At 38.0% G+C, this 26,636-nt stretch overlaps 1 protein-coding gene across 2 annotated transcripts; it reads left to right on the plus strand.

The window, feature by feature from the left end:
• Positions 1-1,289: 1,289 nt before the first annotated feature.
• Positions 1,290-24,133, plus strand: LOC127945083 (cadherin-like protein 26). 2 transcript variants are annotated; one of them, XM_052541648.1, is made up of 15 exons: positions 1,332-1,393; positions 16,378-16,500; positions 16,629-16,778; positions 16,888-17,032; positions 17,443-17,615; positions 17,748-17,879; positions 18,007-18,189; positions 18,378-18,697; positions 18,808-18,950; positions 19,111-19,335; positions 19,875-20,090; positions 21,643-21,764; positions 22,564-22,662; positions 22,779-22,845; positions 23,625-23,781. In XM_052541648.1, exons 1-15 carry the CDS (start codon positions 1,343-1,345, stop codon positions 23,648-23,650), a joined length of 2,175 nt encoding a protein of 724 aa, XP_052397608.1. In that variant the 5' UTR covers positions 1,332-1,342; the 3' UTR covers positions 23,651-23,781. The 2 variants fall into 2 exon arrangements, with proteins under 2 accessions (XP_052397607.1, XP_052397608.1); XM_052541647.1 differs by lacking the exon at positions 22,779-22,845 and having other exon boundaries at positions 1,290-1,393; positions 23,625-24,133.
• Positions 24,134-26,636: the final 2,503 nt, after the last annotated feature.

A 26,636-nucleotide genomic window follows, 5' to 3' on the forward strand; every position in this document is an offset into this window, starting at 1 on the left:
CTCTTTCAACATATTTAAGGGTCCACGGACATTATGACCAAACACAAGCTCTGACGGACTAAACCCAAGCGAGTCCTGTCGGGCCTCACGCACAGCAAATAAGACTAATGGAACTCCATCGTCCCACTCATTCCCAGTCTCTATACAATACTTGCGCAGTGCTGATTTTAATGTTTGATGCAATCTCTCCAAAGCCCCTTGCGACTCAGGGTGATAGGCACTCGACACAACATGTACAGTTGTACAGTAAGGGAGATATTGGCAAAATTTCACCTGTAGTAAGTCAGTCTTGTAACTACAAACATACTATAACATTTGGAACATAAAAACACCCTTTAGGTCAATTACAGTAATTATTTTCTAAGAATAATTATTTACTGTACATACAGTAAGGGAAATATTGGCAAAATTCCACCTGTAGTAATTCAGATGTATAACTACACATGTCCTACAATCTTTGGAACATTAAAAAAAAAAACTTGGAGAATTATATATTTTTAAGAAAATAGCTTGTGTACTGTACGTACAGTAAGGGATATAATGTCTGTAGCGACATATTAGATTAAATATTTTCAGTCAGTTTGCCCACAACGCATTTACTGTGGCATTGAAAACATAATTTGTATTAATTATTGGACTTCGTTTTGTACTGAGAGGTAAATTTGCAGATGGTCCCTAAAGCAAGCCTAGGCGAATATTCAGCGAATATCAAACCTAAAACTAACTTTACCGCGCTATTCTAAGCGGGGTTATCGTGAGAAAATGACTCATAACGCGTATACGTGTTAATCGACTCCAGAGGGTTATTAAATGAGCCCCATACTGCACGCATAAATGAACATACTTTTAAACGTTACATAACATATTTCCTAAGATCGATCAAAAAAAAGCATATACAAAACATAAAAGTTCAAGTTATGTTGTTATGTTTGTGATTTCACAAAAGGAGTTTTTAAATTGTTGACAGACAATTAAAAATAATTGCTCTGTAGCACATAGTTGTGTAAAACACAACAAAAAACATCACATTAATGTGTTTACTAAAGTGAAACATTTTGTGTTAAATTGTGAACACATTTTTTAACTCAGTATGTGTTGTCCCTGAACACACTCAATACATGTTGAAAATAACACATTGTGTTGTTTTAAAAGAGTTGTTTTAACAGTGATAAAGTAACACTTGTCCCAGTTCCTTCCCACGTCATTTGAATATGCCCTCCTCTCCCCCCCCCCCCCCCCCTCTCTCTCTCTCTCTCTCTCTCTCTCTCATGTGTCATATGAGCAGTGTGGATTACTGTAAGGGACAGAGGAAAGCTCAGTCTCAGTCGAGCAGGACTGTGTAATGATCTGCTTCAACATGAGGACCCTTCCAGTCAGCTTTCTCCTGCTACTGGTGAGTTAAAGTTGCTGTGTGATGTGATACACTGGAGCCAGCCACATTGGCTTGTGTTTCTCTGCTCATACTACTAGACAACAGCCGTTTATGTTTTTATTGTTTGCCATGCATCAGGTAGTAAGAGCCTTAAAGGTAGAGCATGCCTGAATTAGTTCTGTTAAATTGGATTTGTGTTACTGCCTTTAGAGTTGTGGATGAAAGGGACTTTAAGATCATGACACAGGGACATTATTATGAACTTTAAGAATTGTTTTAATTGTAAGCTCATGCCTTAAAGTACCTGTATAGTCCAACATATGCTTATTAATAAAAGTAATTAATAATTATGTGTATACAGTCAAAAGTGCACTGTCAATATCTAGTAATTATATATAGTATTATTTATGATCTGCACAGTTATCTGCACAGCTTAATTTTTCAAGGATTGACATGTCAATAATGTATTTTGTGATGTGGTTTACAAACGGTAATGTCTTCAAGCATTCTTAGAAACATAAACATCAGAAATAAACTCCTAAACTTTAAAAGTTTTGTCATCAGCTGTAACTAATTAGCTTTTGTCCTCATTAGCAGATACTGACAACTAATAAACCTTTCAGCAGCCGGAAAAATTTAAATATTTCTTCGACTCCTGTGGCCTGCAATGTGGATTATAACATCTGTGCTATCATTCCATAATCAAAATGAAATTAGATTTAATGAATAGTTATCATACCAATAGTGTAAAAAAAATAACTGTGAAAAAAAATAAGTCAATTTAATAAAAAATTATAAATATATCCCTGCCAGATTAAATTAGGGGACTTTCACACTGACATATATATATAAAAAAAAGGAATAGTTAATTCCTTTATGCAACATTACTTATTCTCTCTTTTGGTGATAAAATCAAGTATAGATTTATATTTGATGTACATCTATGAAGTGAAAGTTGTATTTAATTAACCTGACTATTCTGTAATAACAACCGGCTGAATATACATTATCCCACTAATTACACAAATACTTGCCTCATAAGTAAATAATTATACATAAAATATTTATTTGAGTTTAAATATTTGAACACAAAGCTTCCATGAAGTCAGCTTCGATGAAGCAGCACATTCAAACTAAACCAATATTTAAGGGATATGGTGCAGTTACACATTTCACCACATAAAAATTATGGCAATAAAAAATATTGATTTAAGATGAAAATGTTTTAAAATTTTACCACCATCTTATAATCCATTACACTGTACAAAAACATCGTAGAAGAATGTCAACAGCTGCGTTTGTATGAAACGAGAGAGCGAGTGCAGGATGACATAATTAAATAACTGTACACATAGTATTGAACTGAGTTTTAATATTTTATTAGCTAACAAAATGCAAAGCTTCCACCACAAATAAAAACTGTTCCTAGCAAGAGTATGGTGCTGATTTCAGTTTCCCGGATGAGCCTGTGTTATCAGCTTTTACCGGTTGTTATCAAGGGATAACTGTCACGTAAAGTGTTATGGGAAACACAGGAGAAGGAACCAATTTGCAGGTACACCACCTCGGCCTCCGGAACAGCCTCGGCATCGGGTGCCACCTCGGGCCTCTGGAACAGCGTCGGGCACCGCCTCGGCCTCTGGAACAGCAACGGGAACCGCCTCGGCCTCCGGAACAGCAACAGGAACCACCTCGGCCTCCGGAACAGCATCGGGCACCGCCTCTGCCTCCGGGACAGCATCGTGCACCTTATCTGGAGACTCAGGCTTTGAGTCGGCCATCTTGTGCTGTGGCGCTGGGCTGGCGGCCATCTTGTGCTGTGGCGCTGGGCTGGCGGCCCTCTTGTGCTGTGGGGCTGGGCTGGCGGCCCTCTTGTACTGTGGCGCTGGACCTGTGGCCAATTTGGGCATTGGCGCCGGTGTCATGAGAAATCGAGTCCGCCCGAGAAATCGAGTCTGCTTAGGACCCCGAGTGATCACATTGGCTCAACAAACAATTAATGGGTATTATTTTTTAGCGCCTGATTACAATTCCTGCTAAATAGCGTTTTTATTTTTGTCGTTTGAACTTTGCTATAATGACCATTTATGTACTTTAAATTACATGTTTCATAGGCTAGTATATAGCCAACGCGCTTTAGGTTGTGAACTCAACCATTTCTCTTTTTTTTTTTTTTTTGTTACTCGCGTATCAGCATAGCATACAGCTACTCGATGTGTGTGTGTAAATTTATATTGTTAATCTAAATTATATAATATCGCAATTGCTAGTGCAGAACCGTGTTATTGTTGTATTATATACAGATATATTATTATTTTATGTAAAATGAATGTTATATTAATTTTACATGAAGTATGTCAGTATGCCTATTATATTTATACCATTAAGTATAGTAAGTGAATAATGGTTTTTTGTGCATTGAAAGTAACTAAAAATACAGCTAGATAGTTTATATAGATAGCAATAATTGCTATATAATTATAATTTGCAATTATAATAAAATGATTCTACTGTTTTTTTGTTTTTTTTTTTACATATAAATGTTCAAGCAATATGCACACTATCTATGTAAGACATTTATACATTTTTCAAAATGCATAACATTTTTAAAGAATCTTTACAGAAAGACATACTGTTGTGTCTTTGTGGTCAAAAACACCCTCACTGTTTTAATAGTTGGTGTTAAATGCATTAGTCATCATACATAGAGCAAGCAAGCCAAAGGCAACGGTGGTTAATTAAGAAAAAACTGTAAGATGTCGATACTGGAGTAAAAAAAACCTTTGGAGAAACCAGACTAACCAAAAACACTGGGGAGCAGTTCTCCTCTGTATATTCAGTCTGAACATTTGGTACAATATCATTGGTAGTTAACAGTGTTACTGCATTGATTCAGCTGTAAGGTTAGAGGTTAAATGTGCCATGTACAGGCAGCAACATTGTTTTCTCTGTGGCCCAGGTGAGGCATGCAGTGGCAGTGAAGAGTGCTAAGGTGCAGTCATCCATTCATAAATTCTTGCTGTTTTGCTGAAACTGGATACAGTTCATCCTATGTGAAGTCCATTGTGGAAGATTGGGGAATCATCAGTCTCAACGTAACTCGAGAGCGTCTCGGGACAGAGCTTCTGTGGTAAAGAAAAATATAAAAATGTTTAGGAACTGTAATATAATAACAATTTTTTCCCTCTCTGCCTTTGTAATATACAGTATGCTGGAAGACTTTCTTGACATCATACAGAACGGGTTCAGAATACAACAGAAGCAGGAAACATCAAAAATCACTGTTAACCGTAGAGCATCGGTTTACAATTCTTGCAAAAATCAAGTTATGATTTATGTGTATGTTGTTATAAAAACAATCAAACAGACATAAATGTAATCTGTTAAACTCAGTCTATTTTGCATTCAAACATTGCTTTAAATAAAGAGACAGGTGATTTATTTGAGCAGAGCTTGTTTTCTGCCTCCACTATTTGGAAAGTCTCATACGAAAATACTAATATATATATATATATATATATATATATATATATATATATATATATATATATATATATATATATCCTATTTTCTATGAAACAAAAAAACTGCTGCAATGAAAATCTCCTTTTGATTTATTGTGCCTTAATTTACTATTAATTTCATTCATAATTATTCACTTACTGAACGCTATTATAAAAGTATATACGTTTGTTTATGTTAAATAAAAGATAAACATGAGAAAAGAGTCGTATCTTCGCTTAAAATGCATCTTGAACAATCGGGTCCCACCTAGCGAGGACCCCTAAGATGGCGGCTCTCGCGATGCCTGTGCGCAAGTCGCAACGGAGGCACTTGTCACGAAGGACACAAGACAGGTAGTAATTCACACTAAAAATCTTCGTGTGATTTGTGCACGAGTATGACAGAACTAGAGGTGTGCTTAAACCCGTCCTGCACATGCATGCATTTGGGTGTGGAGGGGAGGGGCGATTAATGATTTGAGCTGATTTTCTTATTAACTACCAATATTATCCACTGTCCTTGTACAGTAATATGACACTGACAATACACACACAAATAATAGTAGTAACGTTAGTAGTGATAATAATAATGAATCATCTTACGGGTCCTCGCTAGGTGGGACCCGATTGTTCAAGCCTTTTTCTCGCGATCTTTGACGATGAGGTCTGTATTTATTGTTCAGGCGTTTTATCAACTCCATCTGCTATTTTTTCCACATATGAACGTATTTTGCTGGTAGTTAATACGATCTCAAATCTGACAAAGATTTTTAGTGTACATTAGTAACTGTCTCGTGTCCTTCGTTCGTGACAAGTGCCTCCGTTGCATCCTGCGCACAGGCATCGCGACGGCCGCCATCTTAGGGGTCCTCGCTAGGTGGGACCCGATTGTTCAAGATGCATTTCTATGATTTTAAGTGAAGATACGACTCTTTTCTCATGTTTATCTTTTATTTAACATAAACAAACACATATACTTTCATAATAGCGTTCAGTAATTGAATAATTAGGAATGAAATTAATAGTAAGGCACAATAAATCAAAAGGAGATTTTCATTGCAGCAGTTTTTTTGTTTCATAGAAAATAGGATATATATATGTATATTAGTATTTTCGTATGAGACTTTCCAAATAGTGGAGGCAGAAAACAAGCTCTGCTCAAATAAATCACCTGTCTCTTTATTTAAAGCAATGTTTGAATGCAAAATAGACTGAGTTTAACAGATTACATTTATGTCTGTTTGATTGTTTTTATAACAACATACACATAAATCATAACTCGATTTTTGCAAGAATTGTAAACCGATGCTCTACGGTTAACAGTGATTTTTGATGTTTCCTGCTTCTGTTGTATTCTGAACCCGTTCTGTATGATGTCAAGAAAGTCTTCCAGCATACTGTATATTACAAAGGCAGAGAGGGAAATTTTTTTTATTATATTACAGTTCCTAAACATTTTTATATTTTTCTTTACCACAGAAGCTCTGTCCCGAGACGCTCTCGAGTTATGTTGAGACTGATGATTCCCCAATCTTCCACAATGGACTTCACATAGGATGAACTGTTTCCAGTTTCAGCAAAACAGCAAGAATTTATGAATGGATGACTGCACCTTAGCACTCTTCACTGCCACTGCATGCCTCACCTGGGCCACAGAGAAAACAATGTTGCTGCCTGTACATGGCACATTTAACCTCTAACCTTACAGCTGAATCAATGCAGTAACACTGTTAACTACCAATGATATTGTACCAAATGTTCAGACTGAATATACAGAGGAGAACTGCTCCCCAGTGTTTTTGGTTAGTCTGGTTTCTCCAAAGGTTTTTTTTACTCCAGTATCGACATCTTACAGTTTTTTCTTAATTAACCACCGTTGCCTTTGGCTTGCTTGCTGTATGTATGACGACTAATGCATTTAATACCAACTATTAAAACAGTGAGGGTGTTTTTGACCACATAGACACAACAGTATGTCTTTCTGTAAAGATTCTTTAAAAATGTTATGCATTTTGAAAAATGTATAAATGTCTTACATTGATAGTGTGCATATTGCTTGAACATTTATATGTAAAAAAATTGTGTAGAATTATATTATAATTGCAAGTTATAATTAACAATTATAAACTAGCTGCATTTTTAGTTACTTTCAGTGCACAAACAGCCATTATTGCCTTACTATTACTGATTTGTAATAGTACAAGTAACTGTTGTACTATTTTATGTACTGTGTTATATGAGTTAAAGTCAATTACAATTGTAAATTTGTCATCATAATGTGATAATTGCTGTATGATTTTCTTTGAAAACAATAGTTTCTTAAATAATATACAATCAGCAATTGCAATACATGAACTGCTTGTAAGCAAAACCATATATAACAACATAAGTATACTTATTACAATATTGAAAATAATGTAAAAAATTACATGAATTAGGTAGTAAGTCAAAATAAATAAAAATCAAAGTGTGTGTGTGTGTCTATATATATATATATATATATATATATATATATATATATATATATATATATATATATAGTACATATGTTCGTTTTATTAATAATTATCTTTCAACTATCCCACAATCTTCTGAATTTGTGGGCTAAACGTGTTTTAGTCATCACAACTGAATTATTATTATTTTAGAATATATTCAAAAGCTGTGCTGAGGCGTTCTAGTAACCGAATATTAAAACTAATTACAATGCATTATTTATGAGATGCTGCTAGTTTTATGACATTTAAAAAAAAACAATTTGATCGATTACATTCTGTATGTTGCTTTTATTAAATTATTTTAGCTTGAAACAACAAGCTACCGCAGCTCCGATTAACCATGCAACAAGTTATCGCGATAACAACTTTTGATCAGGCATTTAAAACAGCTACCGCCTTGGTCCTAAGCGGACTCAATTTCGCGGGGGGACTGGATTTCTCACCACACCGGGTTAGCGGCCATCTTGTACTGTGGCGCTGGGCTGGCGGCCATCTCGTGCTGTGGCACTGGGCTGGCGGCCATTTTGTGTTGTGGCGTTGGACTGGCGGCCATCTTGTACTGTGGCGCTGGACCGGTGGCCAATTTGGGCATTGGCGCTGGGTTAGCGGCAATCTTGTACTGTGGCGCTGGGCTGACGGCCTTCCTGGGCAGTGGTGCTGGGCTGACGACCAACCTGCCGGAAGAGACAGGAGTGGCTGGGGCATCCCACCGACACCGAAACTGCAGGTAGCGCACGAATTCCCAGAACTCCAGCGTCTCCAACTGCGCCATCTCTTCCTGAGGCACTGGATCATTCAGCCCGCAATTGAAGTGGTCTTTAAGGGCCGCATCATTATATCCCATGCCTTCAGCCAGGGACCAGAACACTTGAGCCAGGGCACCCACTTCGTTGCCCTCTTGACGGAGGGCGGTCAACCGAAGATACTTGACCCGCCTCTCCGCCATCTTGGCTGGGGAACGGAAAAGGGACATACCGCTGGTTCCTACGTTGACGGAGTCCTTCTGTCACGTAACGTGTTATGGGAAACACAGGAGAAGGAACCAATTTGCAGGTACGTCGTTTATTAGGGATAATCCAAAAGGGTAAACAGTCCAGGCAGGGTCAAAACCAGAAGATCAAAGCAGACATAAACAAGACACTAACGCAAGGCAAGACAAGGATGACGGGCATGAAATAACATAACATGACATAACCTCGGCCTCTGGAACAGCAACGGGAACCGCCTCGGCCTCCGGAACAGCAACAGGAACCACCTCGGCCTCCGGAACAGCATCGGGCACCGCCTCTGCCTCCGGGACAGCATCGTGCACCTTATCTGGAGACTCAGGCTTTGAGTCGGCCATCTTGTGCTGTGGCGCTGGGCTGGCGGCCATCTTGTGCTGTGGCGCTGGGCTGGCGGCCATCTTGTGCTGTGGGGCTGGGCTGGCGGCCCTCTTGTGCTGTGGCGCTGGGCTGGCGGCCCTCTTGTACTGTGGCGCTGGACCGGTGGCCAATTTGGGCATTGGCGCCGGTGTCATGAGAAATCGAGTCCGCCCGAGAAATCGAGTCTGCTTAGGACCCCGAGTGATCACATTGGCTCAACGAACAATTAATGGGTATTATTTTTTAGCGCCTGATTACAATTCCTGCTAAATAGCGTTTTTATTTTTGTCGTTTGAACTTTGCTATAATGACCATTTATGTACTTTAAATTACATGTTTCATAGGCTAGTATATAGCCAACGCGCTTTAGGTTGTGAACTCAACCATTTCTCTTTTTTTTTTTTTTTGTTACTCGCGTATCAGCATAGCATACAGCTACTCAATGTGTGTGTGTAAATTTATATTGTTAATCTAAATTATATAATATCGCAATTGCTTGTGCAGAACCGTGTTATTGTTGTATTATATACAGATATATTATTATTTTATGTAAAATGAATGTTATATTAATTTTACATGAAGTATGTCAGTATGCCTATTATATTTATACCATTAAGTATAGTAAGTGAATAATGGTTGTTTGTGCATTGAAAGTAACTAAAAATACAGCTAGATAGTTTATATAGATAGCAATAATTGCTATATAATTATAATTTGCAATTATAATAAAATGATTCTACTGTTTTTTTTTACATATAAATGTTCAAGCAATATGCACACTATCTATGTAAGACATTTATACATTTTTCAAAATGCATAACATTTTTAAAGAATCTTTACAGAAAGACATACTGTTGTGTCTTTGTGGTCAAAAACACCCTCACTGTTTTAATAGTTGGTGTTAAATGCATTAGTCATCATACATAGAGCAAGCAAGCCAAAGGCAACGGTGGTTAATTAAGAAAAAACTGTAAGATGTCGATACTGGAGTAAAAAAAACCTTTGGAGAAACCAGACTAACCAAAAACACTGGGGAGCAGTTCTCCTCTGTATATTCAGTCTGAACATTTGGTACAATATCATTGGTAGTTAACAGTGTTACTGCATTGATTCAGCTGTAAGGTTAGAGGTTAAATGTGCCATGTACAGGCAGCAACATTGTTTTCTCTCTGGCCCAGGTGAGGCATGCAGTGGCAGTGAAGAGTGCTAAGGTGCAGTCATCCATTCATAAATTCTTGCTGTTTTGCTGAAACTGGATACAGTTCATCCTATGTGAAGTCCATTGTGGAAGATTGGGGAATCATCAGTCTCAACGTAACTCGAGAGCGTCTCGGGACAGAGCTTCTGTGGTAAAGAAAAATATAAAAATGTTTAGGAACTGTAATATAATAACAATTTTTTCCCTCTCTGCCTTTGTAATATACAGTATGCTGGAAGACTTTATTGACATCATACAGAACGGGTTCAGAATACAACAGAAGCAGGAAACATCAAAAATCACTGTTAACCGTAGAGCATCGGTTTACAATTCTTGCAAAAATCAAGTTATGATTTATGTGTATGTTGTTATAAAAACAATCAAACAGACATAAATGTAATCTGTTAAACTCAGTCTATTTTGCATTCAAACATTGCTTTAAATAAAGAGACAGGTGATTTATTTGAGCAGAGCTTGTTTTCTGCCTCCACTATTTGGAAAGTCTCATACGAAAATACTAATATATATATATATATATATATATATATATATATATATATATATATATATATATATATATATATATCCTATTTTCTATGAAACAAAAAAACTGCTGCAATGAAAATCTCCTTTTGATTTATTGTGCCTTAATTTACTATTAATTTCATTCATAATTATTCACTTACTGAACGCTATTATAAAAGTATATACGTTTGTTTATGTTAAATAAAAGATAAACATGAGAAAAGAGTCGTATCTTCGCTTAAAATGCATCTTGAACAATCGGGTCCCACCTAGCGAGGACCCCTAAGATGGCGGCTCTCGCGATGCCTGTGCGCAAGTCGCAACGGAGGCACTTGTCACGAAGGACACAAGACAGGTAGTAATTCACACTAAAAATCTTCGTGTGATTTGTGCACGAGTATGACAGAACTAGAGGTGTGCTTAAACCCGTCCTGCACATGCATGCATTTGGGTGTGGAGGGGAGGGGCGATTAATGATTTGAGCTGATTTTCTTATTAACTACCAATATTATCCACTGTCCTTGTACAGTAATATGACACTGACAATACACACACAAATAATAGTAGTAACGTTAGTAGTGATAATAATAATGAATCATCTTACGGGTCCTCGCTAGGTGGGACCCGATTGTTCAAGCCTTTTTCTCGCGATCTTTGACGATGAGGTCTGTATTTATTGTTCAGGCGTTTTATCAACTCCATCTGCTATTTTTTCCACATATGAACGTATTTTGCTGGTAGTTAATACGATCTCAAATCTGACAAAGATTTTTAGTGTACATTAGTAACTGTCTCGTGTCCTTCGTTCGTGACAAGTGCCTCCGTTGCATCCTGCGCACAGGCATCGCGACGGCCGCCATCTTAGGGGTCCTCGCTAGGTGGGACCCGATTGTTCAAGATGCATTTCTATGATTTTAAGTGAAGATACGACTCTTTTCTCATGTTTATCTTTTATTTAACATAAACAAACACATATACTTTCATAATAGCGTTCAGTAATTGAATAATTAGGAATGAAATTAATAGTAAGGCACAATAAATCAAAAGGAGATTTTCATTGCAGCAGTTTTTTTGTTTCATAGAAAATAGGATATATATATGTATATTAGTATTTTCGTATGAGACTTTCCAAATAGTGGAGGCAGAAAACAAGCTCTGCTCAAATAAATCACCTGTCTCTTTATTTAAAGCAATGTTTGAATGCAAAATAGACTGAGTTTAACAGATTACATTTATGTCTGTTTGATTGTTTTTATAACAACATACACATAAATCATAACTTGATTTTTGCAAGAATTGTAAACCGATGCTCTACGGTTAACAGTGATTTTTGATGTTTCCTGCTTCTGTTGTATTCTGAACCCGTTCTGTATGATGTCAAGAAAGTCTTCCAGCATACTGTATATTACAAAGGCAGAGAGGGAAAATTTTTTTATTATATTACAGTTCCTAAACATTTTTATATTTTTCTTTACCACAGAAGCTCTGTCCCGAGACGCTCTCGAGTTACGTTGAGACTGATGATTCCCCAATCTTCCACAATGGACTTCACATAGGATGAACTGTTTCCAGTTTCAGCAAAACAGCAAGAATTTATGAATGGATGACTGCACCTTAGCACTCTTCACTGCCACTGCATGCCTCACCTGGGCCACAGAGAAAACAATGTTGCTGCCTGTACATGGCACATTTAACCTCTAACCTTACAGCTGAATCAATGCAGTAACACCGTTAACTACCAATGATATTGTACCAAATGTTCAGACTGAATATACAGAGGAGAACTGCTCCCCAGTGTTTTTGGTTAGTCTGGTTTCTCCAAAGGTTTTTTTTACTCCAGTATCGACATCTTACAGGTTTTTCTTAATTAACCACCGTTGCCTTTGGCTTGCTTGCTGTATGTATGACGACTAATGCATTTAACACCAACTATTAAAACAGTGAGGGTGTTTTTGACCACATAGACACAACAGTATGTCTTTCTGTAAAGATTCTTTAAAAATGTTATGCATTTTGAAAAATGTATAAATGTCTTACATTGATAGTGTGCATATTGCTTGAACATTTATATGTAAAAAAATTGTGTAGAATTATATTATAATTGCAAGTTATAATTAACAATTATAAACTAGCTGCATTTTTAGTTACTTTCAGTGCACAAACAGCCATTATTGCCTTACTATTACTGATTTGTAATAGTACAAGTAACTGTTGTACTATTTTATGTACTGTGTTATATGAGTTAAAGTCAATTACAATTGTAAATTTGTCATCATAATGTGATAATTGCTGTATGATTTTCTTTGAAAACAATAGTTTCTTAAATAATATACAATCAGCAATTGCAATACATGAACTGCTTGTAAGCAAAACCATATATAACAACATAAGTATACTTATTACAATATTGAAAATAATGTAAAAAATTACATGAATTAGGTAGTAAGTCAAAATAAATAAAAATCAAAGTGTGTGTGTGTGTCTATATATATATATATATATATATATATATATATATATATATATATATATAGTACATATGTTCGTTTTATTAATAATTATCTTTCAACTATCCCACAATCTTCTGAATTTGTGGGCTAAACGTGTTTTAGTCATCACAACTGAATTATTATTATTTTAGAATATATTCAAAAGCTGTGCTGAGGCGTTCTAGTAACCGAATATTAAAACTAATTACAATGCATTATTTATGAGATGCTGCTAGTTTTATGACATTTAAAAAAAAACAATTTGATCGATTACATTCTGTATGTTGCTTTTATTAAATTATTTTAGCTTGAAACAACAAGCTACCGCAGCTCCGATTAACCATGCAACAAGTTATCGCGATAACAACTTTTGATCAGGCATTTAAAACAGCTACCGCCTTGGTCCTAAGCGGACTCAATTTCGCGGGGGGACTGGATTTCTCACCACACCGGGTTAGCGGCCATCTTGTACTGTGGCGCTGGGCTGGCGGCCATCTCGTGCTGTGGCACTGGGCTGGCGGCCATTTTGTGTTGTGGCGCTGGACTGGCGGCCATCTTGTACTGTGGCGCTGGACCGGTGGCCAATTTGGGCATTGGCGCTGGGTTAGCGGCAATCTTGTACTGTGGCGCTGGGCTGACGGCCTTCCTGGGCAGTGGTGCTGGGCTGACGACCAACCTGCCGGAAGAGACAGGAGTGGCTGGGGCATCCCACCGACACCGAAACTGCAGGTAGCGCACGAATTCCCAGAACTCCAGCGTCTCCAACTGCGCCATCTCTTCCTGAGGCACTGGATCATTCAGCCCGCAATTGAAGTGGTCTTTAAGGGCCACATCATTATATCCCATGCCTTCAGCCAGGGACCAGAACACTTGAGCCAGGGCACCCACTTCGTTGCCCTCTTGACGGAGGGCGGTCAACCGAAGATACTTGACCCGCCTCTCCGCCATCTTGGCTGGGGAACGGAAAAGGGACATACCGCTGGTTCCTACGTTGACGGAGTCCTTCTGTCACGTAACGTGTTATGGGAAACACAGGAGAAGGAACCAATTTGCAGGTACGTCGTTTATTAGGGATAATCCAAAAGGGTAAACAGTCCAGGCAGGGTCAAAACCAGAAGATCAAAGCAGACATAAACAAGACTTTGGAGGGTCCGCCGGAACCCGACTCGACTCCGGAGGGTCCGCCGGACCCTGACCCAACTCCGGAGAGTCCACGGAACTCCGAATAGACTCTGGACTGTCTGTGAAGACCTGAGGCGCCTCGGCTTCGGGCACTGCTTCTGGAACGGCCTCGGACACCACCTCGGTAACGGCCTCGGGAGCGGCCTCGAGCACCGCCTCGGCCTCTTGAACGGCCTCGGGCAACACCTCAGTAACGACCTCGGGAGCGGCCTCGAGCACCGCCTCAGCCTCTGGAACAGCGTCGGGCACCGCCTCGACCTCTGGAACAGCAACGGGCACTGCCTCGACCTCTGGAACAGCAACGGGCACTGCCTCGACCTCGGACACCACCTCGGCCTCCGGAACAGCCTCGGCATCGGGTGCCACCTCGGGCCTCTGGAACAGCGTCGGGCACCGCCTCGGCCTCTGGAACAGCAACGGGAACCGCCTCGGCCTCCGGAACAGCAACGGGAACCGCCTCGGCCTCCGGAACAGCATCGGGCACCGCCTCTGCCTCCGGGACAGCATCGTGCACCTTATCTGGAGACTCAGGCTTTGAGTCGGCCATCTTGTGCTGTGGCGCTGGGCTGGCGGCCATCTTGTGCTGTGGCGCTGGGCTGGCGGCCATCTTGTGCTGTGGCGCTGGGCTGGCGGCCCTCTTGTGCTGTGGCGCTGGGCTGGCGGCCCTCTTGTGCTGTGGCGCTGGACCGGTGGCCAATTTGGGCATTGGCGCCGGGTTCGCGGCCATCTTGTACTGTGGCGCTGGGCTGGCGGCCATCTCGTGCTGTGGCACTGGGCTGGCAGCCATTTTGTGTTGTGGCGCTGGACTGGCGGCCATCTTGTACTGTGGCGCTGGACCGGTGGCCAATTTGGGCGTTGGCGCTGGGTTAGCGGCCATCTTGTACTGTGGCGCTGGGCTGACGGCCTTCCTGGGCAGTGGTGCTGGGCTGACGACCACCCTGCCGGAAGAGACAGGAGTGGCTGGGGCATCCCACCGACACTGAAACTGCAGGTAGCGCACAAATTCCCAGAACTCCAGCGTCTCCAACTGCGCCATCTCTTCCTGAGGCACTGGATCATCCAGCCCGCCATTGAAGTGGTCTTTAAGGGCCGCATCATTGTATCCCATGCCTTCAGCCAGGGACCAGAACACTTGAGCCAGGGCACCCAATTCGTTGCCCTCTTGACGGAGGGCGGTCAACCGAAGATACTTGACCCGCCTCTCCGCCATCTTGGCTGGGGAACGGAAAAGGGACATACCGCTGGTTCCAACGTTGACGGAGTCCTTCTGTCACGTAACGTATTATGGGAAACACAGGAGAAGGAACCAATTTGCAGGTACGTCGTTTATTAGGGATAATCCAAAAGGGTAAACAGTCCAGGCAGGGTCAAAACCAGAAGATCAAAGCAGACATAAACAAGACACTAACGCAAGGCAAGACAAGGATGACGGGCATGAAATAACATAACATTAAACAAGGACTCCGTAACACAGACTAAGACAGACTGGGTATTTATACACAGAAGGATAATGGGGAAACAGGAGACAGGTGGGGGGAACAATCAATTACGCAACAAGGAGGAAGGTGACCATATAAGGGAACCGGAAGTGATCTGGGACAGACACAGTGAGAAGGAGGACATCTAGTGGAACCCCGGGGAACAACAACCCAGACACTGTGACAATAACAGACATCAGAATGTCGTGATTGACCAATCAGAATCAAGTATTCCACAGAACCATGTAATAATAAAAGAAAATTAAAACTCAAAATTTTATCAGCAAAGTGTTTATATTTTAAATAAATCTTCAAAGTAATGTAGGGGTCTAAATTTCAACTGTTAAATATATATATATATATATATATATATATATATATATATATATATATATATATATATATATATATATATATATATAATTTATTCACCCTCAAGTTCTTCCAAACCTCCATGAGTTTGTTTCTTCTGTTGAACACAAAATAAGATAATCTGAAGAATGATGGTAACCAAACGGTTGTTGGTAGCCATATTCTTCCATAGTATGAAAAAAAACAACAAATAAACAAACAAAAAGCAAACAAACCTGTAATCAATGGCTACCATTAAACAACATACTTCAAAATCTTATATTTTTATTGTTATAAAAAAAACAATTGCAGTTCACATTAAATTGTTAATCCTCATATGCTTCTTATGGTATAATCAGATACACACACTGACTTAACCTTTGTAACATAACTTATAATGACTTCTTTTCAACTCAGTCTGTCTGGAGTGTGTGTGAATGGGCTGACAGCAGGAAGATTCGACAGAAGCGTGCATGGATCATTGATTCATTTAGTATTGAGGAAGAACACCCTGGTCCATTTCCATACATACTAGACAAGGTGAGGGGCATCATAACAGCTTTTAGCTAGAGCTCTTTCAGTTCAGATTTATTTGAATAAAGTTTTTCACATTACATATGTCAAATTGCTGGATAATAATAATCATGTGTATGTTACTTGCTTTTCAGGTTTCAATTGATACGTTTTATTTACTAAATTTCAAGCTACAAGGTCAAGGTGTGGATGAAAAGCCAAAGAATATTCTCAGCATTAAAGACACAGGTGAAATTATAGTACATGGAAAGGTGGACTATGAAAAGGACCCTAAAGTTCTCTTTGTAAGTACTGCTTAATGAACAAAGTATCATTTGCAAACCAGCATTGAAATTAATGTAAATAGGCTGCAAGGAAGGCCTGTATATTGATATTCACTGGACTCAATTGCAGTTGAATTTTGAAGCAATAAACATATCCACTAATAAACCGAATACAAGGCTTGGGCTTGATATCAAAATATTGGACATAAATGACAATGCTCCAGAATTTCAAAAGTCAGTCTATGAAGTGACTGTGGACGAGTCACATGCTCAAGGTAATCTATTATAGTTTGCACTTCACTACTTTCTATTTCATTTCTGAAACAAAACACACAAAACAGAACATTCTGACATTATTTACTCACCCTCATGTCACTGCAAGCCACAGTGTTGTTATGTCCCCCCTCATAACATGAAAGGAAACATTGTAATTATAGTGATTATTACACACTACATTGGTTGTTGCTATATTGCTATTACTATTAAAGGGTTGTTTTTTGAGCTTGACAGCCCCTGGCTACTATGAGCTATTATTGAACAGCAAGGGCTCCATAATATTTCTTAAAACATAAATACCATATACTTAAGCGCACATGTTTGAAACAACATTAAGGGGAATAAAAAATTATGGACGTGTAATTACTGGCTGAAATATTAACACTTGGTTTTCTTAATATTTTTCTAGGCAAAGATGTACTGATTGTACAGGCAGGTGATAAAGATGATTCAGAAACAAACAATGGAACATTCAGTTTCACAATAAAGTATGTTATACCAAAAACAGATAATGTTGAATTGTATATACAGCAGAAAAACCAAACTGGGACTATTTATTTTAAGGGGTGTTTGGACTCTGAGGTATGGGCTTAATTTCTTTCATTGGGATTAATAAATGTTATTCCATTTAGACAACATACATTGTATTTCGTGCTTCATAAATATGTCTCCATTGCCACCAAAGAAATGTTCTCCTAAATTAATCTTTTCCAGAAAGCTCAGAAATATACAGTCCTTGTTGAAGCAAAGGACAAAGGCGAAAAGATACAGCTCTCAAGTACAAGTACAGTGATAATCAATATTTCGGATAATAACAACAATCTGCCAGAGTTCTTTGGCAAAACAGTAAGTTTCACAGTCGACTGTAAGATTAATAGTGTTTATGCTTGTGAGATTCTTGGTTATTGCTTTTAACGGCAAGTTAGACACACTTTCCAGTGAAACCCAATGCAATATTTGACTTATGTTTCAGGGACCAGGGAGGGTCAAGGAGAGAGAAGCTGGGGTTGAAGTTCTGCGACTGCAAGTAACAGACAGAGATGTCCGTGGCTCAAAAGCTTGGAAAGCCAAATACATAATTTACGGAGATACAAAAGAGATATTCAAAATAGAAACAGACCCTGTTACGAATGAAGGGATTTTAACAGTTGTTAAGGTATGCAGATGATTGATGATTCATTGTGAAAGCCAACCTTCTCAAAGGTTGAGTTTGTGTTTTCACAGAAATGCAGTTTATTGTTGTCTCTGCAATTTCGGATCGGAACAATTTTAACAAACAGAAAGATACACAAATATCTCTGTATACAATCATGTTGATTGTTCTCTAAACTCTCTTTATTTTAGCCAATGGACTACGAGGAGCAAACATATCAAAATCTGTCCATCAGTGTGCAGAACGAAATTCCTTACTATTCCTGTAAGATTCAAAGGAAAGTACCGAATGCAGCATGGGAGCTTGACCAAATAGCCCCAAACTCTGACAAGAGTGTTACACACCTCTATAATAGCATTCCAGTGACTATTTATGTTGAAGATGTCAACGATCCACCGGTGTTTATACCTCCTGTTAAACATATTCCAGTAACAGAGAACATCGATGTAGGAACAAGTCTTACAACCTTCACTGCTAAAGACATGGATGGAAGTTATGCAAACACATTTACGTAAGAGAAGCTAATGTTACTGTATGTTTCACTAATGGTACTGTATAGTTTTGAATGAACAGGATTGCATATAAATAACGATGAATTCATCAGATTTATTTGAATTTCAGATTTATTAAAGGTGAAGATATTGATGGATGGATAACTGTTGATGCAAAGACTGGACATGTATCCACGGCTAAAATTCTGGATAGAGAGTCGCCATTTGTATTAGACGACACCTATACAGTAAAACTGTATGCTGTGGATGAAGGTAAGACATGAAATATTCTTATGTTTTGCCAAGTATCCCTGACGGACAATTCCTTTCATTTTCAAATTCATTTCATTTGAGATACATGCACATTTACACAACCTCATGATTCATGAACAGCTTTCTAAATGTCAGTTTCCTCCTTGTCTCTGATTGGCAGGTGTTCCTCCGATGACAGGCACTGGAACTCTAGTGATTCACCTGATTGATCAAAATGATAACGTACCAATACTGGAGGTGAACACAGTCAGCATTTGCCAACATAAAGAGCCCACAATGGTCAACATCACAGCCGTAGACCTAGACTTTCCTCCATACGGATCACCTTTCTACTATGAGCTTTTAGGAGATGTAAAGGACAAATGGAGGCTTGAACCAGATCATGGTAATGGCACTCAATCCAGACCGCACGACGATCTCTCTCATTATATTTCACTTGGAAAACACAAGTTTTATGTTGACTTTATGTCCAGAACATTCTTCCATGACCTCCTTAAATTGTGTTTCTTTATCTACATTAAGACCCAAATAAAAAAAAAAATGAGTTTAAAAGAAAAATAATAAGCAGCATAGCTATTTTCAACTGATAATAATAAGAAATGTTTTTTGAGCAGAAAAGCAGCATATTAGAATGATTTCTGAAGGATTGTGTGACAATGAAGACTGAAGTAATGATGCTGAATTTCCACACACATACCAAAAAAAATTGGTTCAAATTGAAGTTTTGACCACAGGAATAAATTACATTTTACAATATCTCAAAAAATAAATAAAAAATAAGTAATAATTATTTCACATTATTTCTGACTAAACAAATTCAGACTTATTTAAAAAACATTTAAAACTCTTAATTATTCCAAACTTTTAGTATATATTTACAGTAATACTAATTCTCATTTTATTGTCTGTCTTTTTCTCCTAAAGGCACAACGGTGGGTCTTGTAAAAGAAGACAAAGTGTCTTCAGGTCATCACGTGCTCCAGATCAAAATATCAGACCAGCAGGGATTATACTCCATCCAGAACCTGACGGTCAAGGTGTGTGATTGCTCTTTAACTCCCAACTGCCATGGCAAGATGGTCTCAAATGCTCTGATGGGGTCTGTTGCAATCTGGCTGCTTGTTCTTTCAGTTCTCACAGGTGAGTGGTTTCCAATGTTTAGATGATTTTTATAGTGCTAATAAGTGATGAAGAATGTTATACAATACCAAAAACCCATCCTTCTGTACAAGTCAATTCAACCATTACAGGTGTGGTTAAACAATAAAAAAAAAACTTTCCATGGAAACCTGTAGAAACCTGTTTTTATGTCACATGTTTTTTATTTTTTATTTTATTATTATTTAACTTTTATTACAGTTTTGAAATGTTATTTAATTTGTTCTCTGTAAATACTGTAGTTTTGCCTCGCTAAAAGCACTTAGAATATATGTTTTTCTGCATTTGGTAAAACAATTATTCAGTTGATTTAAAGATTTAGTTCACCCAAAAATAAAAGTTTTGCTGACAGTTTACTCATCCACAAGCCATCCGAGATGTAGATATAGAGTTTGTTTAGCATTATATCGCTTACTCACCAAAGGATCCACTGCAAGGGTGCTGTCAAAATGTAAAGTGAAAAGCTGTGTGTTTGTAAGAAACAAATCCATCATGAAGATGTTTTTTAACTGCAAACCATCGCTTTGGCTTAAAATATGAGTCCTCAACCCTAATATTGTTTCCTCCATTGAAAAAAATAGTCTGAAACAGGAGAGAAATCAGCACAGATCAAGCATGGTTTACAAATGAAAACAGCTCTAAACAAATATGAGGGTGCATTTTGATGTGAGAAGACTAGGGCCGGGACTTTAACGCGTTAATTGAGATTAATTAATTACACAAAAAATAACGCGTTAACTAAGATTAATTAATTACAGAAAAAAAAATTCACGCATTTTTAATAACTTATTTTTGCACCGCGGAACGTTTCTCACTTGATGAGTTTCGGCGGGACCGATTATACTGAAGCACCAACTAGCGTTCGCATATCACTGCAGCAGCACATTGAGCCTCAAGTATCACCTCAACGCAAAACATATAGCAGCTAGCGTGGACTTTACACTTTATGTTGAAATGTGTATTATTTTGTTGGTGCAACAGTTTATGTTGAACTCTTTATTGTTTTGGCCAAGGTTGTTGAGAGTTGGACTTAGTATGTTATGGCCTCTGAAGCAACAGAGAGATGTTTTCTAATAGTCAGTGTTTCTAATGTTCTGAATGCAATTGACAGTATTGTGTTTTACTTAAAAAACACTTTACAGAAGGTTCCAGCACCTATAAGCTTCCTGAATTTCTGAAATGTACTATTTCTAAATTGTTTCTAAATATGCTATTGATACACTTCATGGCAAAAATTGCACTGGTCTGCTAGACTTGGTTGAACAAAAATAAACAATATTTTGTTGCTTAAGCTTATGTATTCAGTCATTATTCAATGGTATACTATAAATCCATGTGAAAAAAAATTACTTCTCACTGTTCTCAGGTCAAATATTTATATGCGATTAAAATGCGATTAATTTCGATTAATTAATTACAAAGCCTCTAATTAATTAGATTAATTTTTTTAATCGAGTCCCGGCCCTAGAGAAGACAAAAGTGGGAATGTGAAAGTATCCAAGTTTAAAAGAAATACTCTCTTTTTATATTTCAGCAATGTGCTTCATGAGTCTACTGATCACCTGCAAGACAGGGAAAAAAATGAGTCCAATGTTTGAGGAGAGCTACAGTAATCTCATGAAATCAAATACAGAAAGTCCAGGGACTGACTGCTCGGTAATTTCATCACACAACCCACAGTAACTGTTTTTCAGTAATGTTTGAATTTGTGCCTTTTATTCAGTTTTAGGTAACACTAAAACAAATGTTTTATGTCAACATTAGCTCAAGTAATTCATATTAGTTTATTTAATTACATGAGATAACCACGCATACGGCATTTGTTAATTTAATGTTAATGTAAAAATGACATATCAATTACATCTCCTTGTATAATTTGAAACACAAACACACACACACACACACACACACACACACACAGGTTTCCATGTTTTATTGGGTCATTTTATACTGTACATACTTTATTGTCTATTAATTAAAAATACCCCTCAAACAAAACTACTGGCAATTTTTTAGATTCAACACTTTATTCTGTATGATTCATGATGTGAGTTTAATTTCCTCGTGGGGACCAAAAATGTCCCTACAAGGTCAAAATTTAGTAGAATTACAAACCTTGTGGAATGCCAGGTACATGCACACACACACACACACACAAATTATACAAGAACATGTACTTCATATATTTTTTGTTTCTTGGTATTAGTGCTGTAACTAATTATTGTAATATAAAAAAATACTGTAAAATAGCATGCGTAACATTAAATTAAATTTGTAGATTAAAAATTGCTGTAAACATTTTTGTGCATGATTCGTACATGGTACTTTCATTAACTAGCAAAGTGTAACGTTTGATCACTTCAAATCATATTTATATCTAACATTCGCATCCTGTTTGCTACCATATGCAGGAGAACTTTTTCTTAAAATGATCATTATGCTTCATAATATCCAGGTGATTTATAAAGGACAGCAGGCAGTTTCACAGGATCCACCGCCAGTCTACAGCGACCAGCAATTCAGCGACCAGCAATTCAGCCAATCGATATATAAGGTGATTATTAAAGTTTTTTTTTTTTAGTTTTTTTTTTTGCATAAAATGGCGGTAATAATTGACGTTTCGCTTACTTCAGCACAACTGAACATTTTTCACATGCTTTTTTCAACCAGATATCGAGCATCAGAAAATCAAGTTTTAGAACCATGCGTTCATACAAAACCAATGCATCTTACTCGGGTAAAAACCTCGCCGTTCTCATCAACCAGGAGATTTAAAGCTTTACATTACTATTCTACTGATTACTCATTCCTTATTAATATTTTTCCTCATTTCACAACTTAAAAAAAAAAGTTTAAAGAACATTTTTTTAATGTTCCCATCATGTTATAAAAATGTTTATTTTGAATGTCCAATTTTTAAATGTTAAAAACTTTATTTGTTTATTTAGTTTGTTAATTAGTTGAACATAAAGGGAACATTCCACTTATTATTATTATTATTATTTTTCCAAACATTATGGAAAAGTTACTTCTGCATATTTAAAAAAAGTAGTAACATTTAAAAAACATTCGATGAATGTCCAAATGAAATGTTTTGATTCCACTTTTTTCCGATTGTCCACAGTTATTCTACTAACTATAAGTAACTTTGCAGCTACAAAACTAACTCTCATTAAAATATTAATAGTCTGTTAGATGAAGGTTAGGATAAGTAGATTAAGTTTTACATGTACTTGCGAAGTTTCTTATAGTCTGTTGGTGGAGCATAAAAATAAAGGGATATTCAGCAGACAGTGTAGTACTGTAATGACTATTAGTTGAGTTGTAAAGTTACTAAACATCTAAAGTGGATTTATCTAAATAAAATTTTAACACTGTTTCAGACATACTGTAAAACCTTCCTTTTTAATCTTTAGCTCAACAGGTTTTTTGATCATGAGAAATACATTTGGTTAATAATGTCTAAATGTTTGAATAATTTTCATGGTGCTTTTGTTTTTTCCTTCTTCTGTTCAGAAACTACTTGCTCTCCAAACCTGTGATGATCAACATGTTATTTACAAACCGCACTGTTACGCAGATGAAGGACAACCTATGGACAATGGTGAACTGGATGCAATATCCATTCCAGAGGATGACTTTCAATCAGAGATGCTCAGAAATCTGGACAGCAAGTTCAGTAAACTAGCAACCATTTCCAGACCCGACCTGATGAGGAGGTGAAAATTATCTCCGGACTTGTAGCCAGTGTATACATAAATATATAGCACAAAATGCAATTAAGGGTTTAAAAAGGTTTTACAGTTCTCTGAATGTCAATAAATATGCATTTGCATTTCCTGAATGCAAATAAACTAGTGTTTACAAATCAACAAACGAATAATGTTAACATTTTAGGTGAGCTCAGGTTTTTGGGCTTTTGTTGTATGTATTTTCATTCTGTATTTTTTGTTCTGTGTTCATGTGGAATCATTAGAATGTATTTAATGCAAAATAAATGTGGTGTAGTTATTTGATAAAACCTTCTTTAAGAGTAGTACTTGGGTGGATGGTTTTAGGTTTTTGAGTTTTTAGGAACTGATAGGCGTTTTTGTTTCGATTGTTTCGCTGGGCGTGACATTTCGTCACCTTGGAATCACAAGGTTCTATCTGACATTCACACATATTTATTCTATGACAACATGCGTTTGTAAGAAAGAATCAATCAGCATCAGCTTTCTTTGTCATTTCACTGGAATGCTCCCTAACAGAAGGAAATATTATATGTGAAATATTTTAACTGTAATATATTTGTATTTATATATAGTCAGTGAAATATTTGTCAGTGTTTATAATCCCTTAAACTCATTCCTTGGGACTTTAGCGGCCAAGCACCTCTCTGACTACCTTAACTGTTTGAGATCGCTAATATGAGCCAGATGCTGAATGTGCCGGGCAAGCTAGGTCACTCTGATGATGACAGTGACTGTAAAATCATCTGCTCAAATTGAACCCTTCCAAAAAATGAGTATATGCTTTATTTTATTATTTTGTAACTGTTATTAAAATACCAGGAGAGTTTTACACTACTGCAGTAGTAAGAGATCCATCTGGTGAAACATTCATGCATATACACTGTTAGACCTTACCAGGTTTTTTTACAGTAAAATACTAGCAACACTGTTGCTAGCTAGTTGCTGTAATGAATCTTTTAACAGTAACTAACTGGCAACAGTGTTGCTAGTATTTTACTGTTACTGAACCATTACGGGGACTAACTGGCAACAGTGTTGCCAGTTATATACTGTAAATAAAGAATTACAGTGAATTTACAGTGTTTGCAGTTATCAGAATCAGAATCAGAAAGAGCTTTATTGCCAAGTATGTTTGCGCATACAAGGAATTTGTTTTAGTGACATAAGCTTCCAGTACACAGAGACACCAACACACAGACAAAAAAAAAAAAAAAAAAAAAAAAAAAAACAATTGTAGCCAAATAAATAAGTGTATAAACAATTGTGCTATAAATGATAATGGGATAGGATTGAAAAAGATGCAGGGATGTACTAGGATGGAGGGGTAACAAATAAATATAAGGATGTTGCACTTTTGTTTGCATAAGCATAAGTGGGGAACATTTAACTGTTCATGAGGTAGATTGCCTGGGGGAAGAAACTGTTTTTGTGCCTTGCTGTTCTGGTATTTGCGGCTCTGAGACGCCGGCCAGATGGCAAAAGTTCAAAGATGGGGTGACTTGGATGTGAGGGATCCAGAGTGATTTTATGAGCCCTTTTCCTCACTCTGGATGTATACAGTTCTTGAAGGGTGGGCAGGGGAGCACCAATAATCCTTTCAGCAGTCCGAACAGTTCTCTGTAGTCTTCTGATGTCTGATTTTGTTGCTGAACCAAACCAGACAGTTATAGAAGTACACAGTACAGACTCAATGACGGCTGAGTAGAACTGTTTCAGCAGCTCCTGTGGCAAGTTAAACTTCCTCAGCTGGCGAAGGAAATACAACCTTTGTTGGGCCTTTTTAACAATGGAGTCAATGTGATTGTCCCACTTCAGGTCCTGAGAGATGGTGGTTCCCAGGAATCTGAATGACTCCACTGCAGTCACAGGGCTGTTCATGATGGTGAGTGGGGAAAGTGCAGGGGGGTTTCTCCTGAAGTCCACGATCATCTCCACTGTTTTGAGCGTGTTCAGCTCCAGGTTGTTAAGACTGCACCAGACAGCCAGCTGCTCAACCTCTTGTCTGTAAGCAGACTCATCACCGTCCTGGATGAGGCCGATGACTGTAGTGTCATCTGCGAACTTCAGGAGCTTGACAGAGGGGTCTTTAGAGGTGCAGTCGTTGGTGTAAAGGGAGAAGAGCAGAGGGGAGAGAACACATCCCTGAGGGGCACCAGTGTTGGTGGAGCAGCTGTTTGATGTGAATTTCCCCAGTCTCACTAACTGTTGCCTATCTGTCAGAAAGCTGGTGATCCACCGACAGATAGAGCTAGGAACGGAGAGCTGGGTCAGTTTGGTCTGGAGGGTTGTTGGGAAGATGGTGTTGAAAGCCGAACTAAAGTCCACAAACAGGATCCTCACATAAGTCCCTGTTTTGTCCAGATGTTGCAGGATGAAGTGCAATCCTATGTTGATTGCATCATCCACGGACCTGTTTGCTCGGTAAGCAAACTACAGGGGGTCCAGTAAGGGTCCAGTGATGTCCTTCAGATAAGCCAGAACCAGTTTTTCAAACGACTTCATGACTACAGATGTTAGAGCCACAGGCCTGTAGTCGTTAAGTCCTGTTATCTTGGGTTTCTTTGGGATGGGGATGATGGTTGAGCGTTTGAAGCAGGAAGGTACTTCACACAACTCCAGGGATCTGTTGAAGATCTGTGAAAAGATGGGGGCCAGCTGGTCAGCACAGATTTTCAGACAGGCTGGTGTAACACCATCTGGGCCTGGTGCTTTTCTTCTTTTGTTCTTCTTGAAGACCTGGCGCACATCATCTTCACAGATTTGAAGAGCAGTAGGTGTGGAACGGGGGATTGCA

The sequence above is a fragment of the Carassius gibelio genome, chromosome A23, assembly GCF_023724105.1.
Source record: "Carassius gibelio isolate Cgi1373 ecotype wild population from Czech Republic chromosome A23, carGib1.2-hapl.c, whole genome shotgun sequence".
In the NCBI taxonomy this organism is placed as follows: domain Eukaryota; kingdom Metazoa; phylum Chordata; class Actinopteri; order Cypriniformes; family Cyprinidae; genus Carassius; species Carassius gibelio.

Bases quoted from the DNA above. Each gene is read 5' to 3' on its own strand.
- LOC127945083 (XM_052541647.1), top strand. From the start codon at position 1,343: ATGATCTGCTTCAACATGAGGACCCTTCCAGTCAGCTTTCTCCTGCTA. The intron at 16,779-16,887 runs GTAAGTACTGCT...ACTCAATTGCAG, and splicing joins AGGACCCTAAAGTTCTCTTT to TTGAATTTTGAAGCAATAAA. The intron at 20,091-21,642 runs GTGAGTGGTTTC...TTTATATTTCAG, and splicing joins TGTTCTTTCAGTTCTCACAG to CAATGTGCTTCATGAGTCTA.